The sequence below is a fragment of the Atractosteus spatula genome, chromosome 20, assembly GCF_055471065.1.
Source record: "Atractosteus spatula isolate fAtrSpa1 chromosome 20, fAtrSpa1.hap1, whole genome shotgun sequence".
Classification (NCBI taxonomy): Eukaryota; Metazoa; Chordata; class Actinopteri; order Semionotiformes; family Lepisosteidae; genus Atractosteus; species Atractosteus spatula.
Genome location: NC_142725.1, coordinates 14136142 through 14155010, shown reverse-complemented (window position 1 = coordinate 14155010; position 18869 = coordinate 14136142). Strand labels below are relative to the sequence as shown.

The following is an 18869-nucleotide window of genomic DNA, read 5'->3' as shown; positions in this document are numbered from 1 at the left end:
ACTGTAGACAGGCCAAAACGCCACCCATTGTTTTCAGCCTTTTTTATGTTCTCCTACTTACTCACTGTGAGACAAGAGAAAAATCCTCATGATTAAACAGGGCAGAAAAGTGGATGTTTAATAAATTGGTAGAAGTAGTTACAAGCTGCAAATAATTTATAAAGTAAGATGCTAGTAAAAAACAATGATAAAGTAGTGGATACACACAGTATGTAGTCATTGAGAAATAAGTTTAAACAATTTTGAAATGGCTTATTCTCCAGGATTTTGGCAGGTGTCGAGGAGCTGAAAGCAGTAACTGACTGCAGTCAATGCAACCCAATACGATGCAGTGAGGAATGATAAATAGGACCCACTGAACTAAAAGAGGAATCATATTTAAATGCTGCATGTTACTTCATATATAGTGTAACACTTCAAGGTTTACAAGGGCTGACCTTTCAAAAAGCGAGACCACGATCCCCCAAACCCATGCCAAGTCATTTGATCTGGAAGGTTAAAGAAACTGGAAGGAGAGCAGGAAGACCACAGCAGGGAATTTTATTTGCCTCCTGTGTGGTACACAAATGCTAGCCATGTATACACTATTGAAATGTAACTCTGCCAGTTCTCATTTCATTCTATTAAGAGATAATCCACTCTTGTCTGACTTGTCTTGTCAATCCTGCAAGGCTTCAGAAAGGTCCTGGTGTTGATGGCTGTTGAGATGGGATGTCATTTACTTTTCACCCTCAGGGTTTCCTTCTTGGTTGTCTTGGTCTTGCTTTTTGGAGGAACCACTCTCAGCAGCACAAATGCTGAAGGCAGGGTGCGGTTAAGGAAGGGTGGACTGGTCACTTCCTTGACCATAATGACATATTCACCTAGCAAAGGAGAGTGAATGATGAGATAGTATGAGTATTGGCTTTTCCAGGTTATACACTATAATACACTCCACAAGCCAAGAATTAGAGGTCATTCTCCTGTTAATGAGAGAAGGGAATGGCCATTAAGAACAGATAATGACATGCATGCAGTACGTACAGTAAGGGGCATGATAATACCATCTTCTTTTAGTGGTCCAATTTTAATTAACGTCACTTTGCTTTCCAAGTGTTAATTCTTCCATTTGTTTAACACAAGGGCATTTCGAAAACTATTTTAATGAAAAGACATTCTACATATAAACAGCATGCAAATCACTTTCAAACACTCTTTTCTGTTTGTAAGTACAAATACTAAGATTTTTGTCTTCATCCCTCTTCTCAGTTTTAATTAGGTTAAGAAATGGCTTCAGGAAACTATGCAAGCTTTTAAAAATATAAGATGATTTACAAATGAGAGAAGGTTATTTATTCCTGTAGCTAGTAGCTAACAGGCAAAACCGTATCCTGTTATTTTTGAAAGGAGCTAGGGTATCAGCTTCAACAATACTGGTGGGTCAGTTTCCCAACTTATAGCCTGACCACCTTATCTCAGAAGTTAAGCAAGTGTGGACATGGTCAGTCCTGAGACAGGACAGTTCCAAGGAAGGACCAGTAGGAGGTGCTCTATCTTCTGGACAAGATATTACAAACTAATAAGTAAAGGGACGAAAAGCACTATATACTGTAAATGCTAGGCATTGTACTAAACACTATGAACAAAAGGACAGTCTACAATCAGTGTAGAAGGACAAAAACTGAAAGAATATATTGACACTAAACAAAAATGTGCTAAGTTCTTGACTTTCTGCAATTCAGAAAAATAGCAAGATCCTGAAATTTAAAGTTATTCACATTTGATGTAAAATACTGAAACTAGTGTTATAAAGTTAAAATATAATGAGCAATAAAAAAAGTTTAAAAATTAATTGCTCAATGACTGCAACAGTGGCATAATTTAAAAAAATGAAAATATACAGTAATTAGTTGAAATTCCAGTGACAAAAGTAGAAGAAACCACTACAATATTTATTCCCATTCAAATGCACAATAACACTATTCTCTGGACTTTTTTTCAAAACATTTTGTTCCTTTTTTCAGCATGCCCTGAATCTACAGGCTTCATGTGAGGTTCTGCACACTGTGGATGTTTTCGGCAGATGTTAATTATATCGGTTCTGCCTCCCCCCCCACATTAAAGATTTTCTGATTGGCATTTAAATTGAGAAGGGATATTGAATTCAATCTACATAAATGAAATATATGAAAAATATCTATGTCAGATCGACATGCAAAGTCTTGTGAGTAAGCACATGGAACTAGTACAGAAGGTTTTATTGGTGGCATGTGAGAGCTGCATTAGCAGTTGGAGAGAAGCTTTGGAGCATTTGGAGAAAAGACTTTAGGAGATTAGAGAGAATGGAACCGCTAACCACTGCAAGGAAACTCTGAAATAGTCTTATTCTGCACAAAGGGTATATGTTTCTCAGACTTAATGATGACTGACTGATAAGTTCCAAGGCAGTAAAGAAAAGATTCACAAAAATGCCAGCTGTCAAAAGATGTTGAATGCACAACCACATCTTAAAAAACGTACACAACATTTCACTTTTAAAATGCATTTTTAAACTGTTTTTCTCTGAGCTGAGGAGACTTCACTGCACTAGCACACAGCTGAATTAAGCCACACGTGAAGCCTAATGCCTTCCCTATAAAGACACTGCTATTAACCAGCATACATTAGGGAGAAAAGAACCCAAGAAGACAAGTACACGTTAACTGCTGTCCTCCTGGTATGACTGTATTACGATTTTCAGATCCCGAGATCCTAGAGGCCTCCCTGGGGATGTCACACACAAATATCTAATGAACAAGATGAGTCAACACTATATTAAGATGGGGGACCTCTGAGGAAAACCAGGTTGCTGTAGCTGGAGGACCGGCTGGTGACTAAAAATCTGACTTGCATTCAATCTGACTTTCAATCATTTTTCAAAAGATTCTTATGGGTAATAACTCTAATAAATTCCACTTGAGGGTTTATACAGCCTGGTTGTCCTAAAAGTCCCTGTTAATTTGATTGGTGAAGCAAGTTCCAACTGCACCCCATCTTGTTTGTACAGTAGAATGGTGCATTATAGGGGCTGTATGTCAAGTTGGTATTGCACTTCAGTAGTGGTTGATGTGGCTCGTCACAGATATATAAAGTACTTTGGGATCCTTTTAATAGAAAAGCTCTAAATGAATACTAGGAATACATTTAATTATTTTTATGTATGCTGAAAAAAAGAAGAAAGAAAACACATTTCGGCCGTGGAGCCGAAACGTTGTGTTTTCTTTCTTCTTTTTTTCAGCATGGAATAAACCTATTACTTGTTCCTTTGCAGCCTACGCATGCTGACGCAGCTACCCACCTGAACTAATATATTTTTATGTATTATAATTATATCATATAAAATTTTTAGATTTGTGAACACTGCAATTCTTAATTTTCCAATATTAGCAATTTTATTTATTCTAACCTCTGCTGACTTTGCTTTAAGAAATCAAATAAGGCACTGTGAGATCAAGAAGGTTCAACAGATGCATGTGTCAACAGATAAAGGGCAGTTTCTCCACTATTGTTTTTTATTCAGCCTTAATATGAATTGAGCGATCAGGGACCTATCACACTAAAGGGTCTTCAACAAATCTGTCTTAAACCTCTAACTAATCTTATTGACTGATTCCATTGATTCGCTCGAGTATTGACAGTTTGAAAGCAGTTTACTGTTTACAGGTGATTAGGTATGTGATTGATTGCTGGATGAGAACTGGTGGTCAAGACATAGCAAGGACCTCAACAGGCTTTCCTGATTAGCTTTCCTCAGTGTAAGGATGCCACTAGGTAAAAGTTATAGTTCACAGAATTTCCAGTATTTCCCAGTTAATTTTTTATAGTAGACTAATGCTTAACTGTTTCACATTTGAACCTAAACACTTCACTATTTATAGTGGATTTTGTAGCTAATTACAATTAACCACAGAAACTCTAATATTAGGAGAACTTGGTGATCCTTTCTGAAATTGTATACATTTGTAAGGATGATGTAACCTGTTTTCTTAAATAAATTGGAATAGATTAATAAAAAAGTCCACTTAAGAGCAAACACTTTCAAACACCTGCCGTTTTTAACAAAATCAATTAAAACTACAAACGCTTTAGTTTAATTAGCACATCTCACTCTGCTAATCATCATAATCAATCTCTTTCATTTTTAAACAAAAAATCTATTTATTGTTATTGCACGAACATTTAAGTGATGAATGACTAGTGATGAATGAATTGACAGAAACTATCATTCTTTTTTCAGGTTTAGATAGAAAATCAGATTCTTGTGCATAAAGAATTTAATTACCCTAGGTAAGTCACAAAAAGAGATAGGAGAACAAAGTAAAATAACACTTTGTTTGCACTTATAAACTGCAAAAGGAGCAGTTCTGTCCAAGCCCTGGATTCTAGAGATGGAACACTCTAAAGAGTTATTTACTGAATGTAGACCAAAAGGTTATGATCATGTTAGCAAACTGATGCATTCTTAGCTGAGAAGAACTCTATTATGCAAACACTGCAGACACGTGTGATACAGAAAACATTCCTTTAAGGTCAGAAGTATGTTTTCAGCTCTGAAAAGCTACTATATGCTTTTCTTCTTGTTCATAGAGCTTCTAATTCTGAAGTACGCGACATATTATTGGCAGCTTCTGAGCGCCACAAAAAAGAGAAAGAAAAGCTGGCGTGTGACCTTTGACCCACATTATCTATTTTTATAGGCCCTTGGATATTGCTCCACTGTGGACACTATTGAAATTTATAGGCTTGGATTGAACAGATTGAAAGTTCTTGTATGGATGGCTGAAATAGGTAGTTTGTACGTGGTTGGACAGAAGAAAAACAATCTTTCTAGTAGTAGAAAACATGCAGAAAAAAGAAGAGCAATCTTGTTGTATTTTAGCAAGTGTGTGGAAAGTATTTCTGTATAATGTTTTAAAGTATGAATGTGAGAATAGGCAATAGGATTTAATTAGTTCAGAAGATTAAAAATCAATGTCTGAATATGGTCAATATAAACACAGTCCATGGACAGGAATAAAACAAATGGCAAAAAAGCATTTAAAAGTACTACTAGAAAAATGCTGGTCAACACATTCCAGTTATGTAATTGGTTCATTTGCTGTTCAGAGGTTAAACTGTTCACAAATTCACACAAAAAAACAATCCAGCACAGTAGTAGTAGTGAAAATAATGACCATAACAGCATAACAAGACAATTTTCTTTATGAGTACTTTAAAAAAAACATAAGTATAAATAACTGAGAATTCTCAAAAAATTCTCGATTCTTAAAACAAATAATTCTGTACATTAAATATATGTTCAATGTTTTTTCAGTGTATTTTTATTTGCCAGTATTCCACATGGAGGTAGAGGGGAAAAGTGTGAGGATTGTAAAGGTGTGTGTGTCTTGTGATGGACTGGCATCTGTCCATTGCTTGCCGGGTTAGGCTCCAGTGCTCTGTGTAATCCTGTACTGGATAAAGCGGTTCAAAAATGGATGGATGGATACATGTTAAAATCTGCTGAGAGCACTACAGAATGCATCAAGATTAAAAAACACTGGCATGACATTTTGAAAGTATCTTCAAAACACAAACAAGTATCTTTGAATTTTGCTTTAAAATGGAACTTCACTGCATTCAAATTACACATATAACCTGCATTAATTAGCCAGCACGTTCTCTGCACTGTTTCCACGGTGGGTTCAATTAGAATAAGCTAAAGCAATTATGAAATTGACCAAGTGAAACAATTGAAGGTGCTGTTTGATATTTTCAAAATCAATAAAATAGTCGGTAAAGATCAATAAAGTTTCAGAAGGCTATGCTCAGATCCATTATTTTCATTTATACTAATTGAAATGAATATACTTTGATAGCTTTATTTGAGAGCTTTTTCAAAGTAATATACATAGTTTAAAAGTGAAATCTACATTGGTATTGGTATTATGTTTTTCCACCTGCAACCCATCTTTAAAATAATGGCTTAACAAATAAATAATAAATGTGCTTTAACTGCTTAGTGTTCTAACTTAGGGCTCTCTGATAATTGAATCAAATCGGTCAGTACAGAAAAATAATCTAAACAGTACTAACACATGCAGAAGCAAAGTAAAAGAACAGAAAAAAGAAGACAGGAAAAATATCTAGTTTACAAACTTTGGAATTAGACATGCTTTTCGTGCATGTGAGCAGAAACAAAGAACTTGTTGGCTTAGATCTACTGTAGCTGCCATGAAGCTGACATTTCATAAACTTCATGCATTTAAAACATAGAAGGCTAGGAAGGTTTTGCATGGATTTTCTGCTACAGGGACTGCTGACAGCAATGCAGCTGAGCATGAAAAACAGGCAGCTGTGTGTAATTTAGGCTAACTGCTTTTAGAGTGAAACAAGACACTCTATGTTGTTTTCCTTTTTTAAAAAGAATGGTTTTCCTGCTTCCTTTTATAACACATATGTTAAGCTGGGAGATCAAACGTTCAAGGTAATCTGAGCCTTTCAGCATTACACTTATTTTTAAATACATGGGTAGACATTAGACAGGCAAAATCTATAAAATATATTTCAGTGACCAAACGCCCCTGTAATTGTGCTATCTTCATTTTCAGAAGGTTTTCATATTCATGTTGGAAAAACATCTTGGCAAACATTACAGAGATTAGCAGCTCAACAGGTCAAGCAACAGAGGGGAAAAATCACTGATGTAAACTAGAGAAGTAAAATTCTACCAATCAGATAAAATGCATCTTACTGTATACATAGAACCACAACTGATGAGACTTCCATGTGCTAAAAATGTTTCATATCATATCCCACCTTTTTTTTCCTGTTCTCTGGTGTGGTATCAGTTGCAATGTAATATGATACTGTACAGGTCTGCAACACAAAACCTGTACCAGGGAAAGATTCCATGATGTTGAGAGTGAGTTACAGCACGGCTGAGAAAGAGTACCTTACAGTAAAAAGACAAGATGGATTCACTCCACTCTTGTATATATTTTTATACACAAGTGCCCTTTTACAAACTTGCTGACTAAGGGCCTGTGCCTGGACCTAAATCTGCAGCTTTCAGAATGGAGACTCAGTGCAATAACCACAGAAATGCTGGGACTTTAATCAAGAGTTCTGGCAATATTTTATCATTCATTAAACTGCAGAGAAATGTGACTTTTTGCTGAAATTGTTGAAATATAACTGAATGTTCACAAATGCAAGGGAAAAAATAAATGTATGCTGGTGGTCATCTAATTAACGGTACTGTAAAAGACATTTATAAAAGGGCTTTCTTTCTTTATACGCCTTGATTGTCAGTAACTGTAAATGTATAATGTAAGAGAAGATAAACATGAAATGATATCAAGTTATTGCTCTATTAATGTCTTTTAATTGAAGAATCATCTCCCGCATTGAAGAAAAGGAGACCAATTGGGGGATTTAACAAATAAACATCCATTTCTCTTGCAGCATTCGCTGAAAAAAAACAATTTTGTTTGTTTCTCTTGATGAAATAAGGTACACACATACACACAAAAAAGTTATTTTTTTAAAAAAAGCACTTCATTTTAGCAACCTCTGGCAAACAAACAGGAGCAGGAGACAGTATTTTCACACCTGGCAGGGCACGGAATTATATCAGGGTATCAGCCTGAAGGATGGGGAAAGCAGTGGGTGAGCACTGTGGTTTTTGGCAGAAGGAACATACAACAGCAAGCATCAAAAACAAGAGCCAAAAAACAAAAACTAATCGCCTGTGTGCTTTCCTGCCCCCAACCCCCACCCCCCGCCACATACACACACTTTGTCTACATTAACTTATTTTTATGCTTTAGTTCCTTTTGTGCACATTGCTTCCGCTAAGATTGAATCCAGCTCCAGGGCACACAAAAACAATCCTGAAATTCACTTTTTTCCTTTTGATGAACAGCCCACTTATTATTTTGAATATCAGAAAACAATTGTGGTATAACAAGTTAAATGTAATGGTGCTGTGCTACAAAACAAGTTTTTAATTTGTTTTATTTTCTTTAAATGGCAAAGGAATTAGGAAAACAACACATGGTAAGAGACAGAGAAAAGTCTTAAGCTTACAGTAACCCAATGTCTAAAACAAGCATTGCGAGGGATAACACCCCACCTGAGAGTGTTTCTGTGAAAAGATTTAATTGCTGTTGTGAGTTTTCAATTTCATTCACCAGTTTCAGTCAAAGGCATACAGCCACAGACTGATGGATCCTGGTTTCGTATTCATTTCCATGTAGATAGCAGCTGAATTATAAAATCAAGGTCCTTCCCAATGCATACAGTACTCTAGTGCCACTATTGTCCTGCTTTGACAATAAATGATAATTAGAAAAATAACAAATTATCTCATCTGCAATGCAGCTGCATGTATTGTGAGAACAAAAGGGCAAATACTATCATTAAACCACAAGGACCATTATGATGGCAGAAATGATACACAGAACCTACAGTACAAAAACATCAAAACACTGATGTCTCCAGCACTGCATTCTTAAGTAAGCAAAATGATTTCCACCCCAGTGCTTCTTAGGAAAATACATATGATACTATACATGCCTCCAGATGCCCTGCCTTGTTCTGTGAGCTAGCATTGCTCAAAAACCCTTCTGTGTCAGATTGCGATCGGCTCTGACCTGGTCTAACGGTCCTGTTGTCTGCAGCATCTTTCTTCGGGCTTACTCCCAGCCGGCTTCCAACACTGGATCTGCTGGGAAAATTAAAAGCAATATAGAAATTTGCTTTTCACACTTTACACATTACTGAACAGAGAATGTCTGGCAAAGTACAGGATGATATTCTTTACTTTGTCAGTCTCTGTCTGGATTGCTTGTTCTGAAAACAGCACATGCAAAAAAAAGCTCTCTTCTAGAATTATTGATCATTTTTCTTTTTTTCTCAATGCGAGACAGAGAATTTATGTCACTTAGTGAAATCAGGCTCTGACTTGAAACCATGGCCATTATTGGTTTTATCAAGTCGCTACATGACATAGTTTGAAAACATGGCAGGGTGAACCAGCAAATCAATATCAAAGCCGATACCAGTGTCTCCATATTAATCATTGCAGACATGCTACTGTACCGTTCAAGATGTGTTCACTGTTACAGGTGTCTTACCTGACACTTAGTTTGCCAGTAAATTTATACTATGTCATTAGGAAATTAAGAAAAACAAGTGCCTGTCATTTTTACCATGATGTGTTTGTGCCCCATGATTTAAATGTTATTGAATAAAGCCAAGTACTAAAACTTTGAGTTAAGTCATTGATGCCTTTAACTCAGCATTCATGCATTCATTACAACACAAAAAGGACATCAGAGATCATGAACATGACCACATAACAGAATTATAGCACCAGGGACTGCTACCGAACTATGTAAATATTCTGATTTCTAATACAGTATAGTAAGTACAAAATCCAATATGTCCTATTTAAAAAATCCCAGAGGGCTTTGAGATGATTGATTACATAAAATTAAAGGCACAATGTAAAAAGTTTATTAGTACGATTAATTATTACATATTAACAATAAACTGTGATGAATTAGTGAACAATGAAATTGTTTCCTAGAGGCTACAAGGCCTTCTGAGTTAAAATCTTCTCACTAATTCAGCAGCTGTATGTTACCATGTTACTTTAAATCACAAGTCTCAAAAAACACCCACGTTAACACTGTGTACAGAATTTACAGCTCTTTAGGTATTAGAATTTGATTCTTCTAAGACAGCATTGCAACTACAATGTTTAGTCTCAGACCTATCTACCACATAAAATAATTATTGCTGAGGTTAGTTTCTCACTTGCCCTTTCTTTTTAGGGCATCAAATTGTGTAGACACTGCATCACATAGATTCAAATGGTGCAGCATATGCTGAATTAAATATACTGTTCTTGCTTATTTCTAAAGTAAATCAATTCAGAAATCTATTTAGTTGAAAGAAGCTTCCTTAGCTAATCACAAAATAACTATTGCTTTCTTCTGTGAATTAAAAAAAATCAGAACATCTCTTATCAATGAAAGCACATACATCAAATGCTAATACACCCCATCAAGTTAAACAACCATATTCCCATTGAAAGAATTAAATGTTCTATACAGACTTATAAAACACTGGGTCAGCGATCTATGTTTTGACTAAGTACAAAAAGGAAAAATCCACCCACTGAATGTGATTTCCAATGGCAGAGACCTCCTAAAGCACTACAGACAATTAGACAATTCTAATCTACAGGGCTGATCTACAGAAAATGTAACAGCATATTATATAACTGGTCACCTTACATTTCTTAGAGGATTATGACCAAGGTTATATTAAAAGGAGAAATTAGCTCACCCATCAGATTACAACTTCATAAGCCAAAGGACACTTTAAATCACAATTTCTATTTTTTATACACCCATTTATTATTGCAGAGAATCACTTAAAAGTAATGTTTTCCCCTGACAACTCCCACTGTCTCTAAAGAACTACAGTACATGTTAAATTAATAGTTTGCTAAGTAGAACCAACAGACTACGCTCCAAATTTGAGAAACAATGCTCTCAAAGTGGGGGTGCAATTAGAAGGCCAGATACTGTACAAGCTATAAAACTATGTGATGTATTTTTTAAACAGCTAGACTCAAGTTTTATTAAGGGGAAAAAAAAATATGATTACATCATTATTCTCTCGCCTTTTCCAGAAACACTGATGTTGTATTTATTGCTGTACATTTGAAGGATGAAGTCTGGAACCGGCCAACTTGATATGCTTCCATTTTTTTCAGTTAAAATTAAAGCGCCTCTTGAGGTTGTTCCTGCTCAACTCCATTTGCATCTTGGGTAACTGTATGAGTAAAGCTTTTGAAACAAATTAAATAAAGTCAGTTGAGAAGAGTGGAACTATCCAAAGACTTTCTGCCAAGTTCCAACAGACATTTGGGAACAGCAAGGCTTTCTTACACCCTGGGCCAGATAAAGGTGTTGGCCGTTGAGACAGCCAGGAGAGTGATGTCATTCTAAACGACATTAAAAAGATCTGGTTCTTTCATTTGATAAAGAGAAAATGTTCTTTCTGTAGTTAAAGAACGTCAGAGAGCATAAACTGTCTTGCATCTCCTTAGTGGATTTTCTGTTATTATTGCATATGCCCATTTAAAAAGACACATTTACACAATGTGTTACAGTGTATTCGCAGGTGTTTACATCATTACAAAACATTTGGGGATTCTGATAAGTCAGGGCCTGAATAACTTTTAACGCTCGAGACCTGAAAGGAAACAAAACTTTAGCAAAAAAATATTACAGTGCTACTCAAAGTAAATCCTGAGGCCTAAATTTAAAATGAAATATATTAAACAGATTTGATAAAATACAACAAAAAAAGAAAAAAAAATAAGTGTGATTTTAGAATAACATATGAGATATTATCAAAATGGAAACTTCACAATGCAAGTATCACATATATAGTATCTAAGATTGATCATGATACTGACAGCACTGACACATTGACCTGACTACTTTGGAATATTCAGCCACTTTTTCTCTGAGCTGAAGTGAGCTGGCAAAGCTTGGTCAGTCACAGTTGTCTCCTGTTGATGGCATTGGAGAACTGCTCCAGCACATGTTCTAGTTCTACATGTTTGGGCTCACGTCAGATAAGAAAGCTCAGTATGGCAAGAATCAGCATTGTTTTCCTAAAGTCTGTACATGTCTTAAGAAGCACTGTGTGGTCTTAAATTGTCCTGGAAAATCAACACTTCGCTCAAGGACTTTGTCAAGGTTTAACTGAGCAGTAAGACAACCCTCAATTTACACAAAAGGAGTGCTTAAGTTAATGGAGATTCCTCCCCACAAGCTCCATTATCGCTAAGATTGACTTGCACAACACAAAACCACCATTCTCTGTCAGATGTTCAATGACCCACAGAAAGTGGCGATTTCATCTGTTAGCTTCCAAGATATTACCCCTAAATAGCTTCCATGAAAGTGGATCATTTCCATATATACTGTACTGCGAGCTACAGTCATGCTGCTGGTGAGTGGCTTATTTTTTCCTGGGATTTCTTATGCTAAAGCCACGGCAATCTGTACATGAATATACAGATGAATCGGATGAATGAGATTGTCCTGGTCAGTTGTGGTGACCTTCCGCCTTTCAGGATGTGGCTGGTATTACATACAGACACATTTCTGGCTTTTCTGGACTAGACTGCCAGTTGCGGAAGCAGGGCATCTTGTTCTCCAGACAGTTTCTCTTGCTGATAAGAATCATCTTTATTCTTTATTCTTCAAGTACAGCATGAATAATTTTCAGCATGAATTGCTGTTCTTGCATTCATTTAAATCATTACTTTTTGGCAATGTTAATTTGGCTCAAATACCACAGCTGGGTTCTTTATGAAATCACGTCTTCAGTTCAGTATTTTGTTATGATAAGGAATAATACTAAAACAATCAACAAGCCAATCTGCTGACTACTGAAGGTGTAAACATTATTAATGTACCCAATAAGCTTGCTGCTGAAATAGTGGGGGGGGGGGGGGGGTAGCGGGAGCTCCCCCTACTGGTGATTAAAACCTAGAACTGTGTGTGAGACATAGCAGATGTGGCTGCCCCATTGTTGACAGCTACATCTACTATGTTTCCAGTCGAAGTAGGAAGTACAGAAAGTCAGGGTCTAAAAACAGAATCACAGTACTTACTCAACACCGAATTACCAACATTTCTTACTGATTTCCATTTATACAATTAACTAGCAATTTATTCTTTAAAAAATACAGTCATTCTTTTGAGGCAGCTACATTTAGCTTTACTAACTGCACATATGTTTTAATATATTCTTCATATCAGCTGATGTTAACATGCCACCAAATTACAGTACTCACTGAAAAAGGAGAAGCTGCAGAAGTCAGGTATGATAAAAAAGCAAAGGAAAATACCGCAAAAATTAACAGTGCCTCTTTTGGCAAGCCTTTTACAAACTTCCATAACTCAACTCTGCAATTAAGCCAACTGATAACAAATGTGATCTTCAGAGTGAGGAGAATTTGGATAATATTATTTACACTCCAAATTGCGCAAGGGTGTTTTATTGATTTTTGTGGCATAAAAATGATCACACGCTAGTAACAAGGTAGCCTGTTCGACTTCCATAGGATATACAGCAGGCTGACTCACATTTAAATGCCAGTTGCTTGCCTGGCCATAATGTTCTTGAAATCTTATATAATCAATTGTTTGAATTGATGTGTGCTTATGTTGGAGTGGCAGTGTCTACACTGGTCAACTGAAAGCAAATATTGATGTTGTAGGACCTGCATATGCCTTGTTAAAATAATTGTCCATTATGCCATCTATACTGTATATGTGGTTTATTTAAGCTGCAGTTTGTATTCCCAAACAGGCTGTAATATATCGTTTGCAAATTTGGGACCCTCTTACTGGTTTTTGTCCCTACGCTTCTGTGAAGACACTGTCGGTCCACTTCTACAATCAGCTGCTGGTGTAAAATCTAGACCTGCATTCGCATCGTGCATTATTCCATCAATTTTCTAACTGCTTTAAGAAATACAAGGTCACAGGGCAGCTGAAGCCTGAGGCAGGACACTGTACATGCTGAACAGGACACCAGGCCATCGGAGGGTTCACACACACTCATACACCACACCATGGCCATTCTTCCCAGAAGCCAATTAACTTACCAGTAAAGCCTTTGGAATTGTGGGAAGAAACAGGAGCACCAGAAGAAAAGCCAGGCAAACATGGGGAAAACATACAAACATACAGCACCCGAGGAGCTGAACCAAGGGTCCCAGCTGTGCGAGGCAGCAATGCTAACTACTACACCACAGTGCAGCACGCATTGCGCATTACTATATTTAAAAAGCTAATTAAACACAAATAGTAGCATGCAAATGTCTGAACCTGTTTACAGTACTGTGTACTATATGCAAAATAGTTTATAGGATTTTACTTCCGCAGGTAAAGTAGCAGGCATGCCCAGAAAAAAAAATCTGTAAACTGGCAAGACACCCTAGAAGCAGACTTTGTGTGAATTCTCTGGGAAGGTAAAAACAATCACCACTTTATCAACATATAAATAAAAAATATTATCCACCAACACACGTCTTCCAGAGTGAAAAATGTTGCATTCTCCATCTTTTGTCTGAAGATGAAAGCAGTGTCAATAGAAGTGCTGTTTTAGTACGGTGATGCAGTACGGATTAGAGCCTTTTCTAACGTTGTTAAGAGCTCACGAATGGTTGCAGCTCAGACATTAAAATTAATGGGACCTGGACAGTAAAGACTCCTTGGGCAGTCACTTGTCCCTTTAAGAGGGCAATAGGAATTGCTACTTCAACCCAAGACGTCTGACAAGGAAACATAGGTGTGGAAATTCTTCTTCAGGGGGTTGTGAGGCTGTCTTCCCATAGTGGACAATCATTGAAATCACCATCTTGAGCATAATATATTTTACGACCAATGCAAATCTATCCACGCAGGCCGAGTAGTCTATATTTAGATGAATACCGATGGGATTCTGCCGAGACCCATAAAATCTGGGCTCATTTTCAGATACCTGAATATGATCTATTTTTAGCACCCTGCTTTTAAAATTCAGCCTATGTTTTTACCAGGATTCACTGATGTTTCAAAATGTATTTTAATTTATAGTTGACATTCTGCACCATGATCCGAGTACTTGAGGCAAAGACATATTGTAACTAATGTTACAAACAATAGGAGGCCATTTGGTCGATGGTCTTAAATTCCATTTCTATTCCATTCTTAAAGGATCTCAAAAAGTAAACTTCCAATAAAGTATCTGGAAGTAGTCTAGAAGTACTAGACTAACATAATCCAATGTGTGAAGAAACCCATCCTGGTTTTGGTCTTAAAAGGCCCTAAATTTAGTTTCTGCTTATATTGCCCATGTCTTTAACTACTGATCTTAGAGAAGTTGACCTGGTCAATTCCCAATAGGATTTTGACCGCTTGTATCATATCCCTATGTATATACCAAAATACTGCACAGGTTAGTTAAAATGAGTACCTGTACATATCTGTCCATCCATTTTCTAGTGGCTTTTCCAATTCAGGGTCATTGAGGCAGCCGGAACGTACCTCAGCAAGCAACGGGCACATGGCAGGGTATATCCTAGACGGGATGCCACGCACACACTGAGACCCAGGGCCAATTTTCCCAGAAACCAAATAACCTACCCGTTTTAAGACTGTGGGAGAAAACCAGAGCCCCTGTATATACAGTATCCTGATATGTAATAGTTGTGCTCAGTCACTTAACACTACTGTACATACTGCTAAACATAAAACTCCATAAAGGTTGTAATGATTATATTAGTTCAAAAGTTAAATGTGATCTTTAAGTACCCCACAAAAGCAGGTTAAATATCACTAAATATTTAAGAAAAGCCAAGTACCAATCTCTGAACTACAGTATATATATACAGTGCCTTGCGAAAGTATTCGGCCCCCTTGAACTTTTCAACCTTTTGCCACATTTCAGGCTTCAAACATAAAGATATAAATTTTTTATTTTATGTGAAGAATCACCAACAAGTGGGACACAATTGTGAAGTGGAACGAAATCTATTGGATTTTTGAAACTTTTTTAACTAATAAAAAAAGGAAAAGTGGGGCGTGCAAAATTATTCGGCCCCTTTACTTTCAGTGCAGCAAACTCACTCCAGAAGTTCAGCGAGGATCTCTGAATGATCCAATGTTGTCCTAAATGACTGATGGTGATAAATAGAATCCACCTGTGTGTAATCAAGTCTCTGTATAAATGCACCTGCTCTGTGATAGTCTCAAGGTTCTGTTGAAAGCGCAGAGAGCATCATGAAGACCAAGGAACACACCAGGCAGGTCCGTAATACTGTTGTGGAGAAGTTTAAAGCCGGATTTGGATACAAAAAGATTTCCCAAGCTTCAAACATCCCAAGGAGCACTGTGCAAGCGATCATCTTGAAATGGAAGGAGTATCAGACCACTGCAAATCTACCAAGACCTGGCCGTCCCTCTAAACTTTCAGCTCAGACAAGGAGAAGACTGATCAGAGATGCAGCCAAGAGGCCCATGATCACTCTGGATGAACTGCAGAGAACTACAGCTGAGGTGGGAGAGTCTGTCCATAGGACAACAATCAGTCTTACACTGCACAAATCTGGCCTTTATGGAAGAGTGGCAAGAAGAAAGCCATTTCTCAAAGATATCCATAAAAAGTCTCGTCTAAAGTTTGCCACAAGCCACCTGGGAGACACCCCAAACATGTGGAAGAAGGTGCTCTGGTCAGATGAAACCAAAATCGAACTTTTTGGCCACAATGCAAAACAATATGTTTGGCGTAAAAGCAACACAGCTCATCACCCTCAACACACCATCCCCACTGTCAAACATGGTGGTGGCAGCATCATGGTTTGGGCCTGCTTTTCTTCAGCAGGGACAGGGAAGATGGTTAAAATTGAGGGGAAGATGGATGCAGCCAAATACAGGACCATTCTGGATGAAAACCTGTTGGAGTCTGCAAAAGACCTGAAACTGGGACGGAGATTTATCTTCCAACAAGACAATGATCCCAAACATACAGCAAAATCTACAAAGGAATGGTTCACAAATAAACGTATCCAGGTGTTTGAATGGCCAAGTCAAAGTCCAGACCTGAATCCAATCGAGAATCTGTGGAAAGAGCTGAAAACTGCTGTTCACAAACGCTCTCCATCCAACCTCACTGAGCTCGAGCTGTTTTGCAAGGAAGAATGGGCAAGAATTTCAGTCTCTCGATGTGCAAAACTGATAGAGACATACCCCAAGCGACTTGCAGCTGTAATCGCAGCAAAAGGTGGCTCTACAAAGTATTAACGCAAGGGGGCCGAATAATTTTGCACGCCCCACTTTTCCTTTTTTTATTAGTTAAAAAAGTTTCAAAAATCCAATAGATTTCGTTCCACTTCACAATTGTGTCCCACTTGTTGGTGATTCTTCACATAAAATAAAAAATTTATATCTTTATGTTTGAAGCCTGAAATGTGGCAAAAGGTTGAAAAGTTCAAGGGGGCCGAATACTTTCGCAAGGCACTGTATAGATCCTCAATACGTCCTACTGCAGGTTACCTCATCCACATAAAGAATAGGAAAACAAGCTTGATACTCAATGTTGTTATACAAACTCAATGCAATAGATGGTCATGAGAGATAAACTACAATACGCAGGAAATGGGTTAACCGAGGTCCAATTCATATGCATAAATTCCCCTCTTGCTTACTTTTCAGTGGTTTTATTTTTACACATTAATACATCCTTGACTTGACAGTGTAAGAAAGGCAGAAAAGGCAAAGCCTGAAAGAGGAAGTCATTGGGTGTTGTAGGTTGTAGAGAGATGCTGAGAAACTGAGCCACATCTTGGGGAAAAAAGGGAAGGGCTTTATTCTTTAACAAATTTATGGTGCAATTCACTTTGTTGCGTAAGATTCGATACTAAATTTGGGTATTTAAAAAAATTTCAACAGAAGGAAAGTAACCGATAAACAAATCAAGTGGTGGGAACTGACCTTACAATCCAGCTCCTCTATATACATCAGCTATTTACCAGTTGACTAACCTTTTCGAAGATTATTTCAACTTTGTGCACTTTCATTTAAAGAGATGTTTCTACAGATTTTAAGCTAGTGGTCATGTCAGTGGATGTTGCTGGCAAACAGAAGTGCATGCACATGGGCTTTTTTCGTACACAGAGCATATGAGACAGGGTCTACTCAACATTGTTAACCTCCTGCACAATGGTTCCCTTGTCACAGGGCTGTCTTTTGCCATTAATTTGCTCCCAGCTACATTCTATAAAGGCTCCATTTTGCTCATTTGTCCATACATAATACTGGTCTACAAATGCACAGATTTCAATTCTGTCGTCTCCCTAAAGGAATCTCTTTTCATGAAACACAGGCACTGTTGGATGCTATTAAGAGACAAGAATGCCGAACAGACTGCGATCTGAACCTGGGCGTAGTGGAGTAGTTCTTCCGAATAAGAAGAGCCATTTGAAGAACAATCCTGAGCCCTACTTCTGTAAAATGAAAAAAGAAATAGCGAGGCATTGTGAACCTGCAATTGCACTTGTACTGCTGGAAAGCAAATTTGAAAGATCTGAAAAAACAAGTTACAAAGAATGCCTGGGAGGTACAGTCACCCTGTATCTGCCATCCCTTTTCATTAAATATACAATATGATGGGTATCTTTCAGAGTATGTTTCTCTGTCTCTCACAACCCCAAGGGAGAACATCCCAGCTTTTGCCGACATGGAGCAGAAAAAGAAAGAAAGAGAAAAAACTATTTTACTGAAATACTGAAGTTCAGAGAACCCATTACAAACAGGATGTGGAGTTGCCTTTTGAGGAACCCTGGAAAGAGGATGTCACTTGGTAAGGTCATGAACAGCCTGGGACTAATGAACTTTGGGAGCACACTTGAACACAAGCTTTGTTAGGAGTGTACTCAGAAAGCCTAATCTTAGATTTTGCAAATTTACTGTACAATAAGATACCCTAGATACCCTATACATAATCTGTTTGACCTTAGGCACAAATGTATTGGCTTTCAATTTTTTGTCTATTTATTACAGACTTTATATAAACCTTTAGTAGCAGAGCACAGGGACATGCATGTTGCAAACGAGGCTATTTCCTCAGTGATAGTGTTTAGGATACAAATTCTGCCACCCAAAATCCTCATCACTGAATGATTCACTTCAATTTCCTGTGTGTACTGGATATCACACACATGTCCACATCAGGCTAGTTCCGAGATCCCTGTGTACACTCTGTCCAGGATACCACTGTCACCATTTTAC

General features: G+C 37.4%; 1 protein-coding gene across 1 annotated transcript in view; it reads right to left on the bottom strand.

Moving 5' to 3' along the window:
• Positions 1-361: 361 nt before the first annotated feature.
• Positions 362-18869, bottom strand: part of LOC148817599 (MORN repeat-containing protein 1-like) — a 73016-nt gene continuing 54508 nt past the window's right edge. The window contains exons 11-12 of the mRNA XM_088938494.1: positions 8655-8728; positions 362-863 (exon numbers count right to left, since the gene is read on the bottom strand). Coding sequence (XP_088794620.1) covers positions 715-863; positions 8655-8728 — 223 coding nt within the window. The 3' untranslated portion in view covers positions 362-714. The remainder of the gene's footprint in view (positions 864-8654; positions 8729-18869) is intronic.